We start from the raw sequence: 18,256 nt of genomic DNA, 5'->3' as shown, positions 1-18,256 counted from the left end.
CCTTCACCCTTCACACACTGAACTGGAAACCCCGACACCGCACCAACACTCCACTATACAGCAGAATTCAAAAGAGCTACTGCCCTGGGATAGAAGCTGTTTTTCAGTCTATTTGTCCTTGTTTTTATTATTCTGTACCACCTGCCAGATGGTAATAGTTCAAAAAAAGGGTTCCCAGGATGAGATGGATCTTTGAGAATTTTTTGAACTTTCTTAAGGTAGTGGGAGCTATAAAGCTCTTCCAAAGAGGGGAGGGGGCAACCAATGATCTTCTGGGCAATGACATTAACCCTCTGGAGTGCTTTCCTATCTGCCACTGTGCAATTGGCAACCATACAGAGTTGCAGTATGTTAAAATGCTCTCTGTGGTGCAGCGGTAGAAGGTCACCAGCAGTTTTTCATTCAGTTGTTGTTTTCTGAGAAGTCTCAGGTAGTATAATCTCTGCTGGGCCCTTTTGATTGGTGCTGCAATGTGGGCATTCCAGGTCAGGTCCTCTTTTAGGGTAACTTAAAACTGGACACTTGCTCCACTTGGTCTCCATTGATAAGCAAGGGCTGGATGTCTGATTTGTTCCCTCTATAATCCATTATAACCTCCTTGGTTTTATTGGTGTTGAGGACCAAGTTATTGTCTCTACATCACAAAAGCAACAGGTCCACCTCATCTCAGTAGGCAGACTCATCCCCCCCCAGAGATAAGTCCCACCACAATCCCTCTAAGGATAGAGTAGGGCTATCCCTGAAAATAGCCTAGAAGGAAGAGCTGTTTCTTGGCTCTGACACGTAGCATTACAGCTGTCATGGAAACTCCAGGAGAAACAACAATATGGAAACCAGACAAGATTATTGTCCTTCTAAAAATGAAAGCAAAGCAGTAAAGGTCCAACTTCATCCAGATATAACAAAATCTAGTGCCATCTAGTGACCAAGTTGGGTACTGTTGTGTTGCCTTTAGCTGATAAACCCCGTTTTAAAATGTACACGCTTTCCATTCGGACATAAACTATAGATAACATCCCCCCAAATAGGAGATATTTTTCTTCTGCCCTTACTGTGATTAGAAGCATATGATGAACATCAGAACTTCTCAGAATGAGGTGCTAACATCTCCCTGGCTGGATTTCACAATTTGCACATTTTTACCATCATTTGGCACTTTATTGTTCCTTTCACAGAAAAAAACAGTCAATACACTGTGCGGCCAAACTACAGATAGTCCCTGACTTACGATCACAATTGAGCCCAAAATTTCTGTTTTTAATTGAGAGAGTTGTGAAGTGAGCTTTGCCCCATTTTATGTCCTTCCTTGCGAGTTGTTAAGTGAATCACTGCAGTTGATAAGTTAGTAACCAGTTTTTTAAGTGAATCTGGCATCCCCATTGATTTTGCTTGTCAAAAAGTTGCAAAAGGTGGTCCCATGACCTTCAGACACAGCAACAGTCATAAATATGAACCAGTTGCCAAGCATCTGAGTTTTGATCATATGATCATTGGGATGCTTCAAAGGTCGTAACTGTGAAAAAGAATTTTTTCAGTGCTGTTGTAACTTTGAACGGTCACTAAATGAACTGTTGTAAGTCAAGGACTACCTGCATTTGAAGATAAAGTGTTAAAAGCCTCCTCCTGCTAAAACATACTGTCTCTGTTTTGTTCAAGTGCAGGCTGTCATTATCTACTTATATTTCTTTTATTCCTCCACTCCTCCATTTTCCTTCCAGTGAAGTCTGCTCAGAATTTCTTTCACTAAACAGAGCTTTGGTTCTTGTTGATCTAAAGGAGAAATTTCAGAATGCCTCTTTGCTAAATTCTGTGAGTTTCAACTCTAAAATACTTCTTCTTTACAGAAGAGGTCGGTCTGAAATTAAGTCTCACTCTATTCTCAAAGTATGAGATTAAAAAATCCTATAATCTCATCACACTTGAACATCTTGTGATGGAACATAGGGTTACAGTTAAAACCATTTAAAATTTAAAAATACCGAGAGAGAATTATCTGTATTCTATCTACATGAAAATTTACAAAGAGGATAATAGGTTGGGTACAATGACTTCTGGACAGTATTATTTATATTTTCAAATATACTTTCATCGCTTACATTTTACTTTAAATGTAATCTTAGATACTCAAGAAGATGAATTCTTAGTCCATCAATGTATTTTGTAGCATTCATTTGTTTGGCCAGATTGCAACCTATGCTTTATTTTCTCTGAATAGGATCTATGTAGATCCACCTTTATACACTCAGCAATAAGAAGTAAGAATTGAAATCCTGAAAATGTGCTATGAAGTGCATCTAAAAAAATATTCCTATTTTTTTTATAAGTACATCAATAATTATTTGTTCTTTCCTTGACAAATCAAAATATAGGTGTATCCCATTCAAACTGCAGCTTCATTTTTTGAATATGCTTGGTGACAATTCTATTAATTGTGAATTATTGGTTGAATTCAAGAAAAGTACATATAAAAGGAATGGATCAAGGCATTCATATAAACAAAACACATTTTTGAAAGCTATCACTTTATTTAAGGGGAATAAAACCCAAGGGAGTGGTATGATAATATTTTGGTTACATTTTACAATATTTGGTCTTAGCAGAAGTCTTTTAGGTAGCCCCAAGTGTCATTGCTTTTGGCCTAGTGAAATATATATATATACTACATGATTTGGATAATCTTTATGAATAAAAGAAAATAAAGTTTTCAAAAGACCTAGCTCCACATGACACTATGGAGACTTCCCTCCTATATTATATACTATATTATATCCCTCTGATATGATTCTGGTAAATGAAGCAGTATTCCTACTTCTAGCCTCTGTCGCTTTGTTGGCCTTTCACATTTGCACATGCTCAGAAGACATTCCTGTCAAAGTGAAGCAGTGGGCAAAATGAAGGAGCTTGGACTGGTGGCATTGAGAAGGAGCACCTCATTTTTCAAGATATGTGAACATATGTTCATGGAAAGTCCTTAGAGTCCAAATTTGCCTCATATTAGGTCATGAATGAGATTATCACCTGTGTTGGCCAACAGATGTTGCTGCTGCCTCCACACATTGAAGTTCTGAGTTAACCACCCCGCATTAGGGTAGGAGGGTCGGTTGCCTACACCTCAAGGAAACAAAGCAGGTGCTTTCCTTGTCCATCCAGCCAGGGGGCTGGTTAAATTACATTTGGAAAGAATAGCCTTGCTTCTTTCATGAAATTCAATTACAGAGAAAGAGAGGTGGCACCTTTTGTGATGCGATGGGACAATCTGCGCTTCTTGTGGCCCCCTTCTGCTGGCTACTTTGATCTGAGTGCTATTGTCTGGCTTTAACACCTTCACCTTTAATTCCAAACAGAAGAGGCCTATCCAGCAGTTTTTCTATAGCAAGAATTGTTCAAGTCTTCTTAATAGGAACCCTCAATTATCCAGGAAGCCAGAAACTAAATACACATAGTTTTGGTGAAATATAAGATTATTCTCACCAGTATTAAAACAAGTAGGAGAGGCCACATTAAAGACTCAGGTTTTACTTTCTAAGACTATTACTTAATAAAAAGCACACTGGCAACAGCTCAGCAGCACATTCGGGTTGGAACCAGTTCAACCCAAAATGCAGAAAGGAGATGTAACTGAGTAAAATAATACAGGTCAGACAGGCTCTCCAGCTCACCTTAATAAGATCATTATTGTAAAGCTCTATCGCCATATTGACATGACCGAAGCCTGTAGCAGTTCAACACTATAGTATTGCAGATTTGCATCACAATCCTTGGTGGAACAAAACACTCCTCAGTCAGGGAGAACTGCAACCTAAGCTGCCAGAATCCAATCCTGCACAATAATTCTAAGTTTTAGGATCAGAACAGTGTGGATTAGGAGGAGAGCTTTCCAAATGACTAAGAAAATTTTTCACTCATGCTCAACAAAAGACGTCTCTCACCGGAAAGTCAAACCATTTAGTCTCCTCTCCTAAATAGCTTTACCACTCTTTCCCTTTTTCAGATGGTACATTACAGTAATTATTTGTCAGCTGCATAGATATAATATTCTTAGGCTTCTTGCATTAGCTTTTAAAAATTAAATGTTGGATTAATAACCTGGTCTTTCTTTCAGGAATTCAATGTGGCACATAAATTATATGTATATCTAGAAGCCAATGGCTAAGTTCACATAACATCAAAAACCAGAAACAAACAAACCACTTTGTATCTCAACATAAACCCAAATGGAACATTCTTTTCGCCATTTTTTTCTGCAATAACCCTGCGAATAGTTGGGCTGAGATACATTATCTCCTGGCATAAAGTCACTTATTAAGCTTCCATGGCTAAAAATGCATTTGTGTTTGGTCTCCGGAATCTTTTAACTTCAGTCTCCTGAACCCTGTAACACAGGAATGGTTTCTAAACATTGGGGTATTGTCCCACTGACAGTAACTGAAGCAACACTGTCATGTTCTGGCAAATATTAGCTGAACTTTCTGGAGTTCTTGGTTTACAGGATTGACTATCAATGATAAAATGCAGCTTAGGACAAATTATCCATGAAGTTGGTGTGTTATTGTACTTAATTTGAGTAGAAAAAAAGCAGATTATTGAGTCCACAATCTAAAGCACAAACTGATCTACTTTGGAGACCTGGCTAGTTTTCTGATGTAAAGCTCTTCTTCCTTTGTAACTCTGGGTTGTATCTTGATTTTTATGAGACCCATCCAATACACCCCTGCCCTGTTATTACCATGTGTATGTGTGTGTACATTTAAATTGGGTGGGAGGGGGATTACTTTTCACTTGTCCTTGACCAGATTGGCAAAAGCCTCTGAAGATTATCTGTTTAAAGCAGGGGAAGGCAATATATGGTCCCCCAGATACCACGGTTAGACTGTAGTTTCTATCATTTGTCATCACTATCAGGAAGGAAACTATAACTCAAGAACAGAATTGGCCAACTTTGGAAGAAGTAATATGGGTAAAAATCTATTCCCAAGCAAAAATAATTATATTGCTGATACTGGATTCGAAGCTTCATGGATATAGTTGATCTGAAGATTTTAACTATGTGGCCTCCATTTTCATGTTACTGTTAGACAAGATGCTCTCTCTCTCTCTCTCTCCCTCCCTCCCTCCCTCCCACCCCAGCCCCAATTCTTTAAAGATAGTTATTTTATTCCTTGTTTCAGGCACTCAAATTATTTCAACTGCCTCATGTACTGAGAGAGTATGCAAGAGAGAGCATGGTATAAAATGGAAAGTGCCTGACATTTTTCTCTCAAGATGAAAATGTATCTTCAGCCACTTTTTACATTCAGCATCAAAAGTGACTTACAAAATGAATCACCCATATAGATCTGACATCAACAGCAAAATCATCAGCATTTCCCCATCTTCCTTTTTTTTTGTTATTTATAAAAGACACAGAAACTTCCATGACGCTGTTATCACTGCAAAATGCTTTCCTAAGCGGGTAGAAGAATTCTGCATTCCTAATAAAAAGTATGACTCAGAAACTGTTGGGCCTAAAAGTATATTTGGAAGGTGCCCTTCTTATTTTGATGTAAACTCCCTTGGTAAGGTTTCACAGCTTGTAGTCAAGCGAGGATTGCCTATACTTAGAAAATTCAGTTAAATGAAGACAAAATGTTTGCAAGAAAATGTACCCAAAGACAAAATTTGCAAATTAAGAAATAACCCCAAATAATACTCTTCAATAAAACTTATACATGTTTTTTTGAAGGATTCAAACCTCAGTCATGGCAGGATTCAGGCCTGGAAGCATCATACATTCCTTTTTAAAACAATGATCAGATCCACATTCCACCTTTGCTCAACCTACCAAACAGGACTGTTGTAAATCCAAAAATAAAGTGGGGGAAAGCAGAGGAAGTGAACCAGATATTATCTCCCTAATAATTGCAGGATAACACAAAAACTATTACTATCAAGTCTCTGTGTGTATGATACTCAGTTTATGTGAGTCAGGCAACATGACGGCAATACTTCCATTGTACTGTACCATGTAGTGGATGATGTTTCATTAAAAACTGTAGAAACTGTGCAACAGCTGTCTGATGCTATTGATGCTATGATCAATCTAATTTACATATTTGCAGTTTTACTCCAAACCAGAGATGTCCAACTGTGTCAACTTTAGGACTTATGGACCTTCAACACCCAGAATTCCACAACCAGCCAAGCTGGCTGAGGAATTCTGGGAGTAGAAGTCCACAAGTCTTAAAGTTGCCAAGGTTGGACTCCCCTGCTCTATATCTTTTTGAGAACTTACAGCAAAATGCATGAAGAAAGCCAAACCACTTGAGATTTGGGACTTCAGATTTAATTCTAGTAGAAACACAAAATAATTTATAAAACTCCCAACTGTTTCAAAAATATTTTAATTAAATATACTAACATCTGTGCTCTTAAAAAAGGACTCACATAGATACATTTTACAATTTATCCCCGTCCCCCGCCCCCAAATTAATACATAAAACTTCATAATATCCAAACAACTTTAGTGGTTTTTTCATATGTTCTCAGAGCATGAGAAATTCAAAATTATATTGCACTGGTATACCTGAATTGCCCAAATTGCACCACTGGAAAACGTAGCATGAAGAATGTTGGAAGTTATACCTGCCATATCCTGAGTACAGAAAAACTCTCATTTTTCTTAAGCTTAAATTTAATGAAAAGATCCATAAAGAATCATGTTGTATGTAATAGTTGTTATTGATGCCCAAAGGACAAATCAAACCAAAAGAAGCCAGGGATAAGGGAATTGTCCTCCTGAAGCTGCTTCGACAGCCCTAGAAATAGTCAATAGGTCCTCATCCTTGAAGTAAGCTATGAAAACTTTGGGTTTAAAGGAATGCCAAAGTTTCTGTAGATATAGATATATAGTTAGCATATATTAGTAGCGTAAAATAGATTTAATATTTCAGAAAAAGGCTATAGTCTAGTTGCTCTTCCTTAACTTTCTTTGTGTAACAGAATTTTTAAGGAAGGGTAATATTCAAAATGCAATTGATCCGTAATATAGTAAAGAAAGGATTTTCTTTTGAAAATGGGAGCTCTGTCAACAAAGAAAATAAACCCCATAATGAGCACTCAAAAATTGTTTTGAGTCATCTGGAAACTGAGCTGTTTTGAGCTCAACATTTCTTGGAATGTGCAAAACTGGTGATTTTGCACTCTGTGAGAGTTCATACCAAAAACATCTCACTGCAAAATCTCTTGCACAGTTTTAAAGCAAACCAGCCTACCAGTATGTTGTGTGGACCCAGAAAATCGGGTTAAGAAAAATCTAGCCTTTATATATGTTATTATTTTTTTAACCTCATCAACTTTAAGATGTGTGAACTTCAGCTACCAGAATTACTCAAGCATTTCCACGTATCTTAAAATTGCTGAGGTTGAGAAACATTGCATATAGTATATGAAAAGTACTACATTGCTTAAGGAAGAGAATTAATATTTCAATGCATTTTTAATTAACCAAACATTATGAGATGACCATGGTTATTTAATCAAATTCTTTAGTGTCAAAGAATTTCCCTTTCAATACTGATGAAAAAAAATCAGAAGTAGAAGAATAATTCTATTTAGCATCCCTGAATGAATGAAATAATTTAATAATAGAATGGAAGTTCTATAATTCACTGAATTGGTGAATTTTAGATGGATCATCTTTTCAGATCAAAGACATAGGAATCTCAGGGAGTCACACAGATAGATGTTTACATAACATCTGATGGAATCATAAGATAGCCGATCCAAATATATTTGCTGCTGATATGATTAAAAGGACTAAGACTTAATTTCTATAATTTTGTTCTTACTGACATGAAACAATGCTGAATTTTTATTAGGTTCCCAAATTTTATGGCCAATGAGTGCATTTTGAGTAATGTCTATGTGTCAGAGGTGTTCTTGCAAAATGGGTTGGGGAGCGCTCACAAAATGTTTGCCACAATACGTGTGGACAGTTACAAAACTCACCTAAGAACCCAAGTATGAGACATAGACCTAGTCTCTGCAATAAAGAAAAAGCCAATTATTTCAACTCTTTTCCTCTCCAGTACTTATTTCAGCAATGACACTCAGATTAGGCTTCACCAAAAATGGGAAAACAAGGCAAAGTTGAGCCTCAAACAAGAAATAGGGGTTGTAACCCATTCGCTTCCCACGATGGTCTTAATCTAGATTGTCTCAAAATTACAAGGGCTGCTTCTGATAAGGAAAGGGATTAGAGGGGCAGGGAGACAAAATATTAAGCACCTTAATGCCATGAATTCAAGTCCCCAAAGGCTCCTAGGTACATCATTAATGTAACATACAGTCAACCAAGGGTTGAAGTGATATCTGCATGAAGTTGCTATGAAGATTTGGACAGATATTGAAACTGGAATGGTCTTCTTCTTCTTTCTAAAATAGCTTGCCGCATTGGAACATATAACAACCTTTTATATGAATCCCTAACTTTAGTTTTAAACATTTATCCTGTATTTGAAACATTTAGACATTTACTAAAACATTTTTGCAAACAATAAGGCACTGCCCTAGCATATCACAGAACAAATACTAAAAAAAGGAAGTTTGCCTCTGTAGAAGGTTTGCATTTTGCACTGTCTGTAGCGCTATCACCAGACCAGATGATTTGATTATTTATGTTCCACCACATTTACTATAAAGTGCAGTATCACTGATCCATTTCCCTTTCTTAAAAGCATAATTCTCTATTCCATAAATCAACTTAAAAGGAAGTCAAATTAGGATTTTAAAAAATATGTTTAGAGTGAACCCAAGGGTCCTTTAGCAATGTTCAAAAATAAAATCAAGATTTTAGCACTCTTTCTAGAAAGAAATAAGTGTTATCTTCTCTTCAGCTCTAAAACCTGCATGCAGGCATGATGAGGCTGGATGGCCACTTCCAGCTAAAGCGTCATCTATATAGATGCATATGTGGATGCTGGTGAAGTCTTGCAATCAGTTCTTCCTCCGTTGGTTCTTCTAAAACATCCCTGAAAGAACAAGCCAGAATCACTGAAAAATAGCAGAGCCAGTGTCTTAGTACAGACACTTTACATATGTTTATACACCAGAAATAACTTCCCTAGGCATTTTAACGTTAAAAGCTTTTGTAGGCCATCATTCATTACATATTTCATATGCAAAATTATATTTTTGCTTTATTTTAAAATAGATTCTCCAGCAACGTTGCTAGCGTATCGTATATGGGTAGTCCTCGACTTAGAGTATTCATTTAGTGACTGTTCAAAGCTACAGTCGCAAGATAGGTCATCAAATGGGGCAAAACTCAGATAACAGATAATCAGAGTTGGAAGGGACCTTGTAGGTCATCTAGTCCAACCCCCCGCCCAAGTGGGAGACCCTACACCATTTCTGACAAATGGCAGTCCAACCTCTTCTTGGAAGTCTCAAGTGATGGCGCTCCCACAACTTTTGAGGGCAAGCTGTTCCATTGGTTGATTGTTCTCACTGTCAGAAAGTTTCTCCTTATTTCCAGGTTAAATCTCTCCTTGTTCAGTTTCCATCCATTATTCCTTGTCTGGCCTACAGGTGCTTTAGAAAATAGCTTGACCCCTTCCTCTCTGTGGCAGCCCCTCAAATATTGGAAGACCACTATTATGTCTCTCCTGGTCCTTTCCTGTAACCATTCATCATATGTTTTAACCTCCAATCCCTAATCATCCTGGTTGTTCTTCTCTGTACTTTTTCTAGAGTCTCAACATCTTCTTTGTAATGTGATGAACAAAACTGGATGCAGTATTCTAGGTGTGGTCTTTACAGAGTGGTATTAGTACCTCCTTTGATCTTGATTGTATCTCTCTGCTAATGCAACTTAGGATTGCATTAGCATTTTTGGCTGCTGCTGCACACTGCTGGATCATATTTTGCTGGTTGTCCCCTAGGACTCCAAGATCCCTCTCACAGTTATTGCTATTGAGCCTGGTTTCACCCAGTCTATATGTGTACTTTTGGTTTTTCTTGCCTAAGTGTTGGACTTTACTTTTCTCTACATTGTATTTCATTTTGTTAACAATGTAAACAAATGTCTCAGCAACAGAAATTTTGGGCTCAATTGTGGCCATAAGTTGAGGACTACCTCTAATCACATAAAAATAAAATAGGGCAACATGCTCTAAATTCTGGCACTCGTTGCATGGAGTCCCTGAGGCTGTTTCCCATTGGGAGTGTTTCAGTCCTGGCAGTAAAAACAACAACTGTTAACGCACATTTGTTGCACTCTAGTTCTTGGTAAGTTTATTTCTCAATTAAAAATACAAAGCGGCTGTGTTGCTGTGCTTGTACCTGAAGAGGAGTTCCACTGTCATTTGATATTCGACTTCTGAGAGAGATGGCCTATGGCAGCGACGATCCCATTTATGAATAAAATTCTGCAATTTAAGAAGAGGAAACGAATACCATTTTATGAGAGAGGAGCCTCTTAATTCATTTGCAATTTTTTTAAAAAAAAAAAATCAAGGCCTGCAGCCAATTCCTGTGATTAGCATATAATCAGAGATAGCTATTTGTGGAAGTCACAGCAACAAAAATTATAACTGGGTTGAAATTTGGGCGTCTAAAAAGAGAGAAGGTTCCATTGAATAAGATTTAAGGGAAGCACACATTTCTATGGACAGCGTACTTCCTTTATTAACAATTGAAAGGAAACACCTTACAAATCAACTTGAAATTGCCCAACACAAGGTGCTCAAGGTAAGTGTCATCCATAGTAATATGTATTACTTCTGGAACCTAATATTAAATGTGTGTGTGTGTGTGTGTGTGTGTGTGTGTGAAAGGGGCTTCCATGGAAAGTCACAAATGAACTTTCGACTCTGGTAACCTAATTTAAAAACTATTTTTCCAGATAACTTAGTACTGTATATGCTGTCCATCCTACTGTGACATCAGGAGATTTGCTAGTCCAAGTGAAACCACCCATAAATGCAATTTGTTACTCCAAGTGAAGCCACCCGTAAATGCTCATGTGTTCTTTAGGCCTATGGCTTTGGATGGCCAGTCAAGCCTTACCTCTAAAAGCAAGGCTATAAAAAGATTGACCCAGATGACAGAGGAAGTCAGCCACCAGGTGACAAAGTACAATTTTGACCAGCTGTAAAAGAAAAAAGAAAGAAAGAAGATAAAATCAAGTTATGCCTATTATTACAATTCCAGTCTTAGAATTCCCTGCACTGTGTGTGACCTGTAGCACACCACACATTTCCTGTTTGGTATTCCTTCCAGTTCCTGTTACAAATTACAAAGTTGCATATCCTTGTATTCTCATAGGTGAATTATTCCTGCCACTTAAATTTTTCTTGTGGTCTTTTAGCATTTTTTTTATGCCTCTAGAATTTTCTTGTCGATTTTTTTTTTGTCCTAGATATCCTGCAGGATGCAATCTAAATCCACTCTACTGCTGGCTCCAAACGTACTTTTTCCAAAAGGTAATTGGACTTTCTTGGGGTTTTTTTCCTTTGAAAACATTTCAGTTCTCTGAAAAACAACCAGATGAGCAAGATATTTTCAGAGGGTGGGGGGACGAGAAAGTCCAGTTGTTTTTTGGAAAAACCACCTTAGGGACAACTATGACCTGGATGATTGATAATCTCCATTGATCATATGTTCTAATCTAATTAAGACTATTACCAGTTCTAGATTTTGCAGTTTATGTATCATAACTTGCTTTTTAAAAATAATTAACCGCCTATATCTCTCTTGCTATACTAGCTTATTATTGTTGATTGATGGCTTATCCTGGCAGTGCTCCAAAAGAGGCAACCAATGTGTTCCCACTCTATTTTTCACTTTCTCTGAGAGCATAAAACTAATAGAAGAGAATGTTTATAGCTTAGAGTTCAACTGTGGGATCCTTGGCACTTTTTGAGCTTGGCTGAGTTTTGTTTTGTTTTTGCAGACATTTCACTACCCAACTAGGTAACATCATAAGTACTAGAAGGGAATGGGGTTTGCTGAGCATCAAGGACTATACATTGTAAAAGTAACCACAATGATGAGTCTGCCATGTAATAGGGATTCTGTTTTTGCTGCTTCTGCACAGACGAAGGAAACAACAAAACAGAGTATATAGTACGAGATAAAGCGCAGATTTTTTTAATTGGAGACTTGTCTGATAATTTGAGAAGTCCATGTCTGAATTAGGTTACCAAATGCATTGCAAAAAGCATAGGTTTAGTTTATTACTCACGGAGAAGTATATCTGGAATATGCCTCCAAGAAAACCTGCCAGTTGTTCACAACCATCACATCCCACAAAGTCACTAGTGCTGCCTATATTAGGGATAAGAAAAGTAGTTGTAATGCATGTTAACCTATTATGAGAATTTCAGAATATATAAGAGAAAACGTGGAGCTACCAAGCCAAAAAACTAGTAATGAATGGAATGGAATGGAATGGAGTGGAACAGAAGAGGAGAGGAGAGGAGAGGAGGGAAGGGAAGGGAAGGGAAGGGAAGGGAAGGGAAGGGAAGGGAAGGGAAGGGAAGGGAAGGGAAGGGAAGGGAAGGGAAGGGAAGAGAATTCTTTTATTGGCCAAATGTGATTGGACACACAAGGAATTTGTCTTCAATGCATAAGCTCTCATTGTACATAAAAGCTATCAGTGCTAAATGATGATCATAAGCATCATAAAAATACATTCATCATAAATCATAAGATGTAACACTTAGTGATAGAATCAACATTAATCGTGCTAGAAAAGCAAATAAAACAATATAAATTGTAAAGACACAAGCAACAAAGTTATGGTCATAAGTAGAAAAGGAGATAGTAATTAAAGCAACTAATTAATACATATTGAGTAATACTCACAGCAAAATCATCAAAGTTGTTTGGCCAATATTCCAGTTGTTCAAAAATGCCACATTTGAAAGTTGTATTTACAAAGCTATAATAGAATAATGAACAACTCAAAGTTATTTCATCACTGTATGCAATGTGGCCCTGCACAGATCAAATGCTAAATTAGCGGATTCTTTTACCATAAGTATACTTTTAGATTTCTTAAAATGAAGAGGAAAATTAAATCTGGAGATTTTAAAAATGAAGACAAGACAAAAAAAGAAAAAAAATAAGATGCTTCAGAGCTAAAAGAATATAGTGAGAAAAATAAACAGACAGCCAGATGTTGCAGAGCAGAAGCATTAACTTTAAATTCAAGAAATATTGGTATTCCTCAACTTACAACTCCAACTGGGACTGGAATTTCTGTTGTAAGTCATGGCAGTTTTAGGTTGAGTCAGCCCGATTTCTATGAGGGTTGTTCATGGAGTTGTTAAGTGGATGCAGCTCCCCCAATGCACATTTTTGGCCGAAAATTGGCAGAAAAAGATCACAATTCACGTGATTGCAGGATGCTGCAACTGGTGGTAAATGCAAGCCAGTTGTTAAATGCCTGAACCGCGATCACACGACTGTGAGGGTAGTGTGAAGGTTGGAAGCGCAAATACAGATTGTAATTCATTTTTTCCCAGGCCGTCTGAATCATCGTTAAATGAACCTTCATAAGACGAGGACTACCTGTAGTGTTAGCAGGGCCTTAAAACGAGAAATCATTTCAGTCCAGAATCCTTTCCTTTGCAAGGACTCTACTCTAAAGAAGCTATCTTTAAAGAAGAAGAAGAAAATACATCTGTACCCAATTTCAATGATTTTTCTTCATTATGATGAAATTATAACCGGGTTTTACAAAGCTTGACTTTCAAGCACAGTTGAAATCTTAGAAAAACCCTTGTTAAAGACTTCCACAAAAGAGCAAACTGGCCCATGAGAGCAATAAGTTCTTATTTGCACGCTTTTAAAGAAAAAGTGCCTGAAGAATCCACATATTTGAATTAATAATAATAATAATAACCAGTTGCCCAGAAATATATCAGTTAGTAATGTTTATGGAGATTCTCAGTCATTCAGGTCATGATTTTCCCAAAGGTGCTTTTTTCAAGAGGCAACTGGACTTTCTGATTTTTCTTTGAAGATATTTTGCTTTTCATCCAAGAAGCTTCTTCAGCTCTGACTGGATGGTGGGAAATAATCACTGTTGGCATCTCTAAACTCTAAATGTCTGAGCGGTCTACATGTCATTTCCCACCATCCAGTCAGAGCTGAAGAAGCTTCTTGGATGAGAAGCCAAACACCTTCACAGAAAAAAACAGAAATTCCCGTTGCCTTTTGAAAAAAAGCATCTTTGGGATGATCAGTTAGTAATGATGAGTATGAGTCAGTTGCCAAGTGTCTTAATTTTGATTGGGTGATTCTAGGGAAGCTGCAATACTCATAAGTGTGAAAAATGGTCCTAAGTCCCTTTTGTCAGTGTCGTCATAACTTCGAACGGTCACTACACGAACTGTTGTAAGTCGAGGACTAGCTGCATTATAGGAATTTGACAGCTTCGAAGTTCAATCAACGCTTTACAGATAATTATTCCCAGAAACAGTGTAAATATATAGAATCACAACTGGTACGATTTTAATTTAAAAGATCCCCCTCTCTCTCTCTGTAGCTTTATAAAGACAATCCTCAGCTTACAACCATTCGTTTTAACAGCCATTCAAGGTTACAACAGCATTGAAAAAAGTGACCTGTCTTCATACTCACAACCACTGTAGCATCCCCATGGTGACAGGATCAATATCTAGGTGCTTGGCAACTGGCATTTATTTATGACAGTTCCTGTGTCCCAGAGACATGTGATCTCCATTTGCAATCTTCCCAGCTGGTTTCAACCAGAGGTGGTATTCAGCAGGTTCTGACTAGTTCTGGAGAACCGGTAGTGGAAATTTTGAGTAGTTTGGAGAACCGGCAAATACCACCTTTGACTGCCCCAGCCCTCATCTATTCTCTGCCTGCCAGCTGATCGGCTGGGTGTTCTTTTGTTGCCCTGCAAGGAGAACGGAGCTGGAAAGCAGGTTAGTGAGGTGGGGAGGGAATTGGGATTTTGTAGTATCCTTCCCTTGCCACACCCACCAAGCTACAACATGCCACCAAGCCGTGCCCACAGAATCGGTAGTAAAAAAAAATTGAATCCCACCACTGGTTTCAATAAACCAAGTTAAGGGGGTAAAACTAAATTCACTTAATGACTATGATTCACTAAACAACCACAAAAATGTGGTAAAATGGAGTGAGACTCACTGAACAACCACTTTGCTTACCAATGGAAGTTTCAGACCCAATTGTAGCTGTAAGTCGAGGACTATCTGTATAAATTAGCCTACTTTGCCCAAGAAATGTCTCCCATAAATCTTCATCACCACAGATTATTAACATTTAACAGTGTTACAGATCTACTTCCATGCTGTACTAGAGGCTACACAGACCAACTGTATCTTCTCGCAACCAGGAATGGCATGCTGACTTCCCTTCTTACCTGACATTGCCCATGGGAGTAATGGTGCCTCCAAACAGCTCCATGCCAATTATTGCAAATGCATAGAAAGCCACCTGTGAAATAAAAGTTGACACGATACTGAAGCCAACTGAGAGCGATGCAACAACACGGTGCAAGCTTCATTTAGTTGACACAATAAATCAGAAGTGTGGATTATTGTTGAATTCTTAACTTCTCCTCCCCATTGCTTAAGCTTACACTGCCTGCATCGTATTTCCAGGAGAGTGACTCATGATTTGATGTTCATTCATTTACATGAATACAAATGCATTATTTTTTTGGTTCAGAGCTACCAGCAGTCTGCACAAGAGGTTTGCTGTAAGTCGCTGCACTGCTCTGGAGAAACAGCAACTGGCAAATCCAGGGATATGCTTAATTTATGTCTGGCTGTATTACCTGGACTTCTCATAATTGAACTTGCATTTTCCAGGTACAAAAAGAGAATTGTTAACTTTGAATTATAAAAATAGAGAAGGAATGAAGGCAGCAAATATACAAAAGAGTCTCCTTTGGCAATCTTAAAAGTAGATACACTCAAGAAAATTTAAACCATCTTCTTGTTCATACGCTTTTTAACTGTGTAATGCTCTTCCTAAGGTTATAACAGCTTCTCCAATCACATTGTTTGGAGGGAGTGCAGCCAAATATCCCAATAACCTAACTTTATCCACTGCTATTCCTAAAAATACAGCATGTTCACAGAGGTAGGCTGCAGTGCTTCTGCACATAATAGATGTTCCTTCAAACAATTAATTACTTCACTGTGATTCTCATTACCCTGATTTTCAGATGGACACTAAGTACTTTCTGGCAGAAAAACATCATAACATCTATATGTGATTTTTTTTTTAAATGTCAACTTCTTTTTATAAAAATGATCACATAAATGCTTTCAAATGTTATCTATGGGGTCAGTTTTTTAAAGGAACAAACAGTGTATCACAGCAAATCTAATGGAGTCACTTAGAATAGCATCAATATGTGGCATACACAAATTGTATGTGTATGCCTCCTTTTCTCATACACACATGTTATTTCTGGCCTTGCTTTAAGGAAGATAAACATTTCAGTGAGCCTGGGAAAATTGTTAGTATTTATGTCTCTGTTATGGAAAAATCCCATGGATTATCTGCCAAAATATTTAAAAGATTTTAATTGCGCTGGATTATTTTCAACCTGCGATGCATAAACCGGCCAACAGGTGGAGCTCTCCTCCTTGTGATAATCATAGAAAGTCAAATGAATTATTATGTCAATTTGTTAAAATGAAGTAGATAGTATATTTTAACAAGTGCACACAAATGATTACATGTCTCAAAGCAACAAAAAGGTTTTCTGCAACTGAAAGCTAGAAATAAAGCTAGAAAGCTAAAAAGAAAGCCAGCAAGAAAGGGAGGGAGAATGTAAATAATTCTCAAAATTAAGACCCATTCTAAATTTGAATGATAATTAGTTCTACTCTAGAATCTCTTTCTAAAGATGGAACATCATGCAAAAACTAACCATGGGTACACTATTAGGAAAGTATCACAGTATTATACATCTAAAACTCAAGAAGTAACATCACTGTGGTTTTAGTGCAAAGGAGATCAAATGTTCTAGCAGAAATTTTCTTCTCTCTCATTATGTAACAATTGTTGAGGGACTTATGATTTCTTAAGGCCTAATCCTTTCAGCAATCTAGCAGTAGGATGAATGGAATACATCATGCAAGTATTCTTGTGAATGGGCAACAATATATACTTAATACATAAATAAGTAAAATGCTTTCTTTTGCCAGTTCACAGAGACCAACAATGTTCAGCTCATTGACTCCTTCATGAAGTTTCAAATTGTCCAAACATTTATTATATGAAAATAATTTAATAAATATCACTTTAGCAAATAACACAAATAACAATAACAATAATGGACTGTTGTTGATAATAACAGATTGGGAGTCAATACTGATCACTTTGAAATATAATTGGTCCTGATTATAATTCAAAGGATCCATTAATAATGCAAGTATCACCAGAGGTGAGGAGACGAAGAACAAGTAGGAGAAACAAATTCAGATATTAATATTTAAAGATATGATTCTCAGAAAGGCCACAAGTGAACAAAAAAAGTTACGGATAGGAGCTATTTAACTGAGACCATAACTGCTGATAGCATTAGAAAGATTCTCTTTCTCCTTCTGTTGCAACCTGATGGAATTGTCCAATAATGTTCACTACATTTACCATATAACATCCAAAAGAAAATTCTGGGGCACTCCAAAGCAAGAGGTATTTTAATGACAATATGTAACTGATCTTTGCTAATCCCAGAATATTAAAAGTACTTGGATGAGAGACTACAGGAAATCCCTTAGCCATACAAATGACAAGAAAGTCTGTCTGTTGGTACAGTGATTAAAGACACCAAGCTGGAAATCAGGAGACTGAATTATAGCTCTGCCTTAGTCACAAAGCCAGCTGGGTGACTTTGGATCAGTCACACTCTTCTCGACAATAGAAGGCAATGACAAACCACTTCTAAAAATGTTGCAAATTACAGAGACCTGTCCAGTACATAGTTTCTAGGACTCAAGACTGTTCCAAAGGTGTGTATGCAAACATACACACAAACACAAATACCATATGCTGTATGAATAATTTGGCGCATGGAAAATTTCAACAACATAGCACACACTCCATGAAAATTCTTACATGGCTCCTATCTTCCTCATAGATTGGTGTCTTGGGGAGAACAAATAAATAAGACTGGGGAAAGATTCCTCATTCCCCAGACTATTCCATTCAAAATATTTTTTAAAAAAACCTTAAAAGCAAACAGCATCCTAGAACTGGA

The 18,256-nt window shown here is 37.3% G+C and overlaps 1 protein-coding gene across 1 annotated transcript in view; it reads right to left on the bottom strand.

Annotated features, from left to right (window-relative positions):
- Nucleotides 1–6,362: 6,362 nt before the first annotated feature.
- Nucleotides 6,363–18,256, bottom strand: part of TPCN2 (two pore segment channel 2) — a 42,124-nt gene continuing 30,230 nt past the window's right edge. The window contains exons 20-25 of the mRNA XM_026706632.2: nt 15,401–15,474; nt 12,847–12,922; nt 12,224–12,306; nt 11,047–11,128; nt 10,321–10,406; nt 6,363–9,008 (exon numbers count right to left, since the gene is read on the bottom strand). Of these exons, the coding sequence (XP_026562417.1) occupies nt 8,930–9,008; nt 10,321–10,406; nt 11,047–11,128; nt 12,224–12,306; nt 12,847–12,922; nt 15,401–15,474 (480 nt within the window). The 3' untranslated portion in view covers nt 6,363–8,929. The remainder of the gene's footprint in view (nt 9,009–10,320; nt 10,407–11,046; nt 11,129–12,223; nt 12,307–12,846; nt 12,923–15,400; nt 15,475–18,256) is intronic.

Source organism: Pseudonaja textilis, chromosome 1 (assembly GCF_049901715.1).
Source record: "Pseudonaja textilis isolate UNSWEBS1 chromosome 1, rPseTex1.2, whole genome shotgun sequence".
Lineage (NCBI taxonomy): Eukaryota > Metazoa > Chordata > Lepidosauria > Squamata > Elapidae > Pseudonaja > Pseudonaja textilis.
The sequence above is the reverse complement of the archived record's forward strand: the minus strand, read 5'-3'. Positions and strand labels throughout refer to the sequence as shown.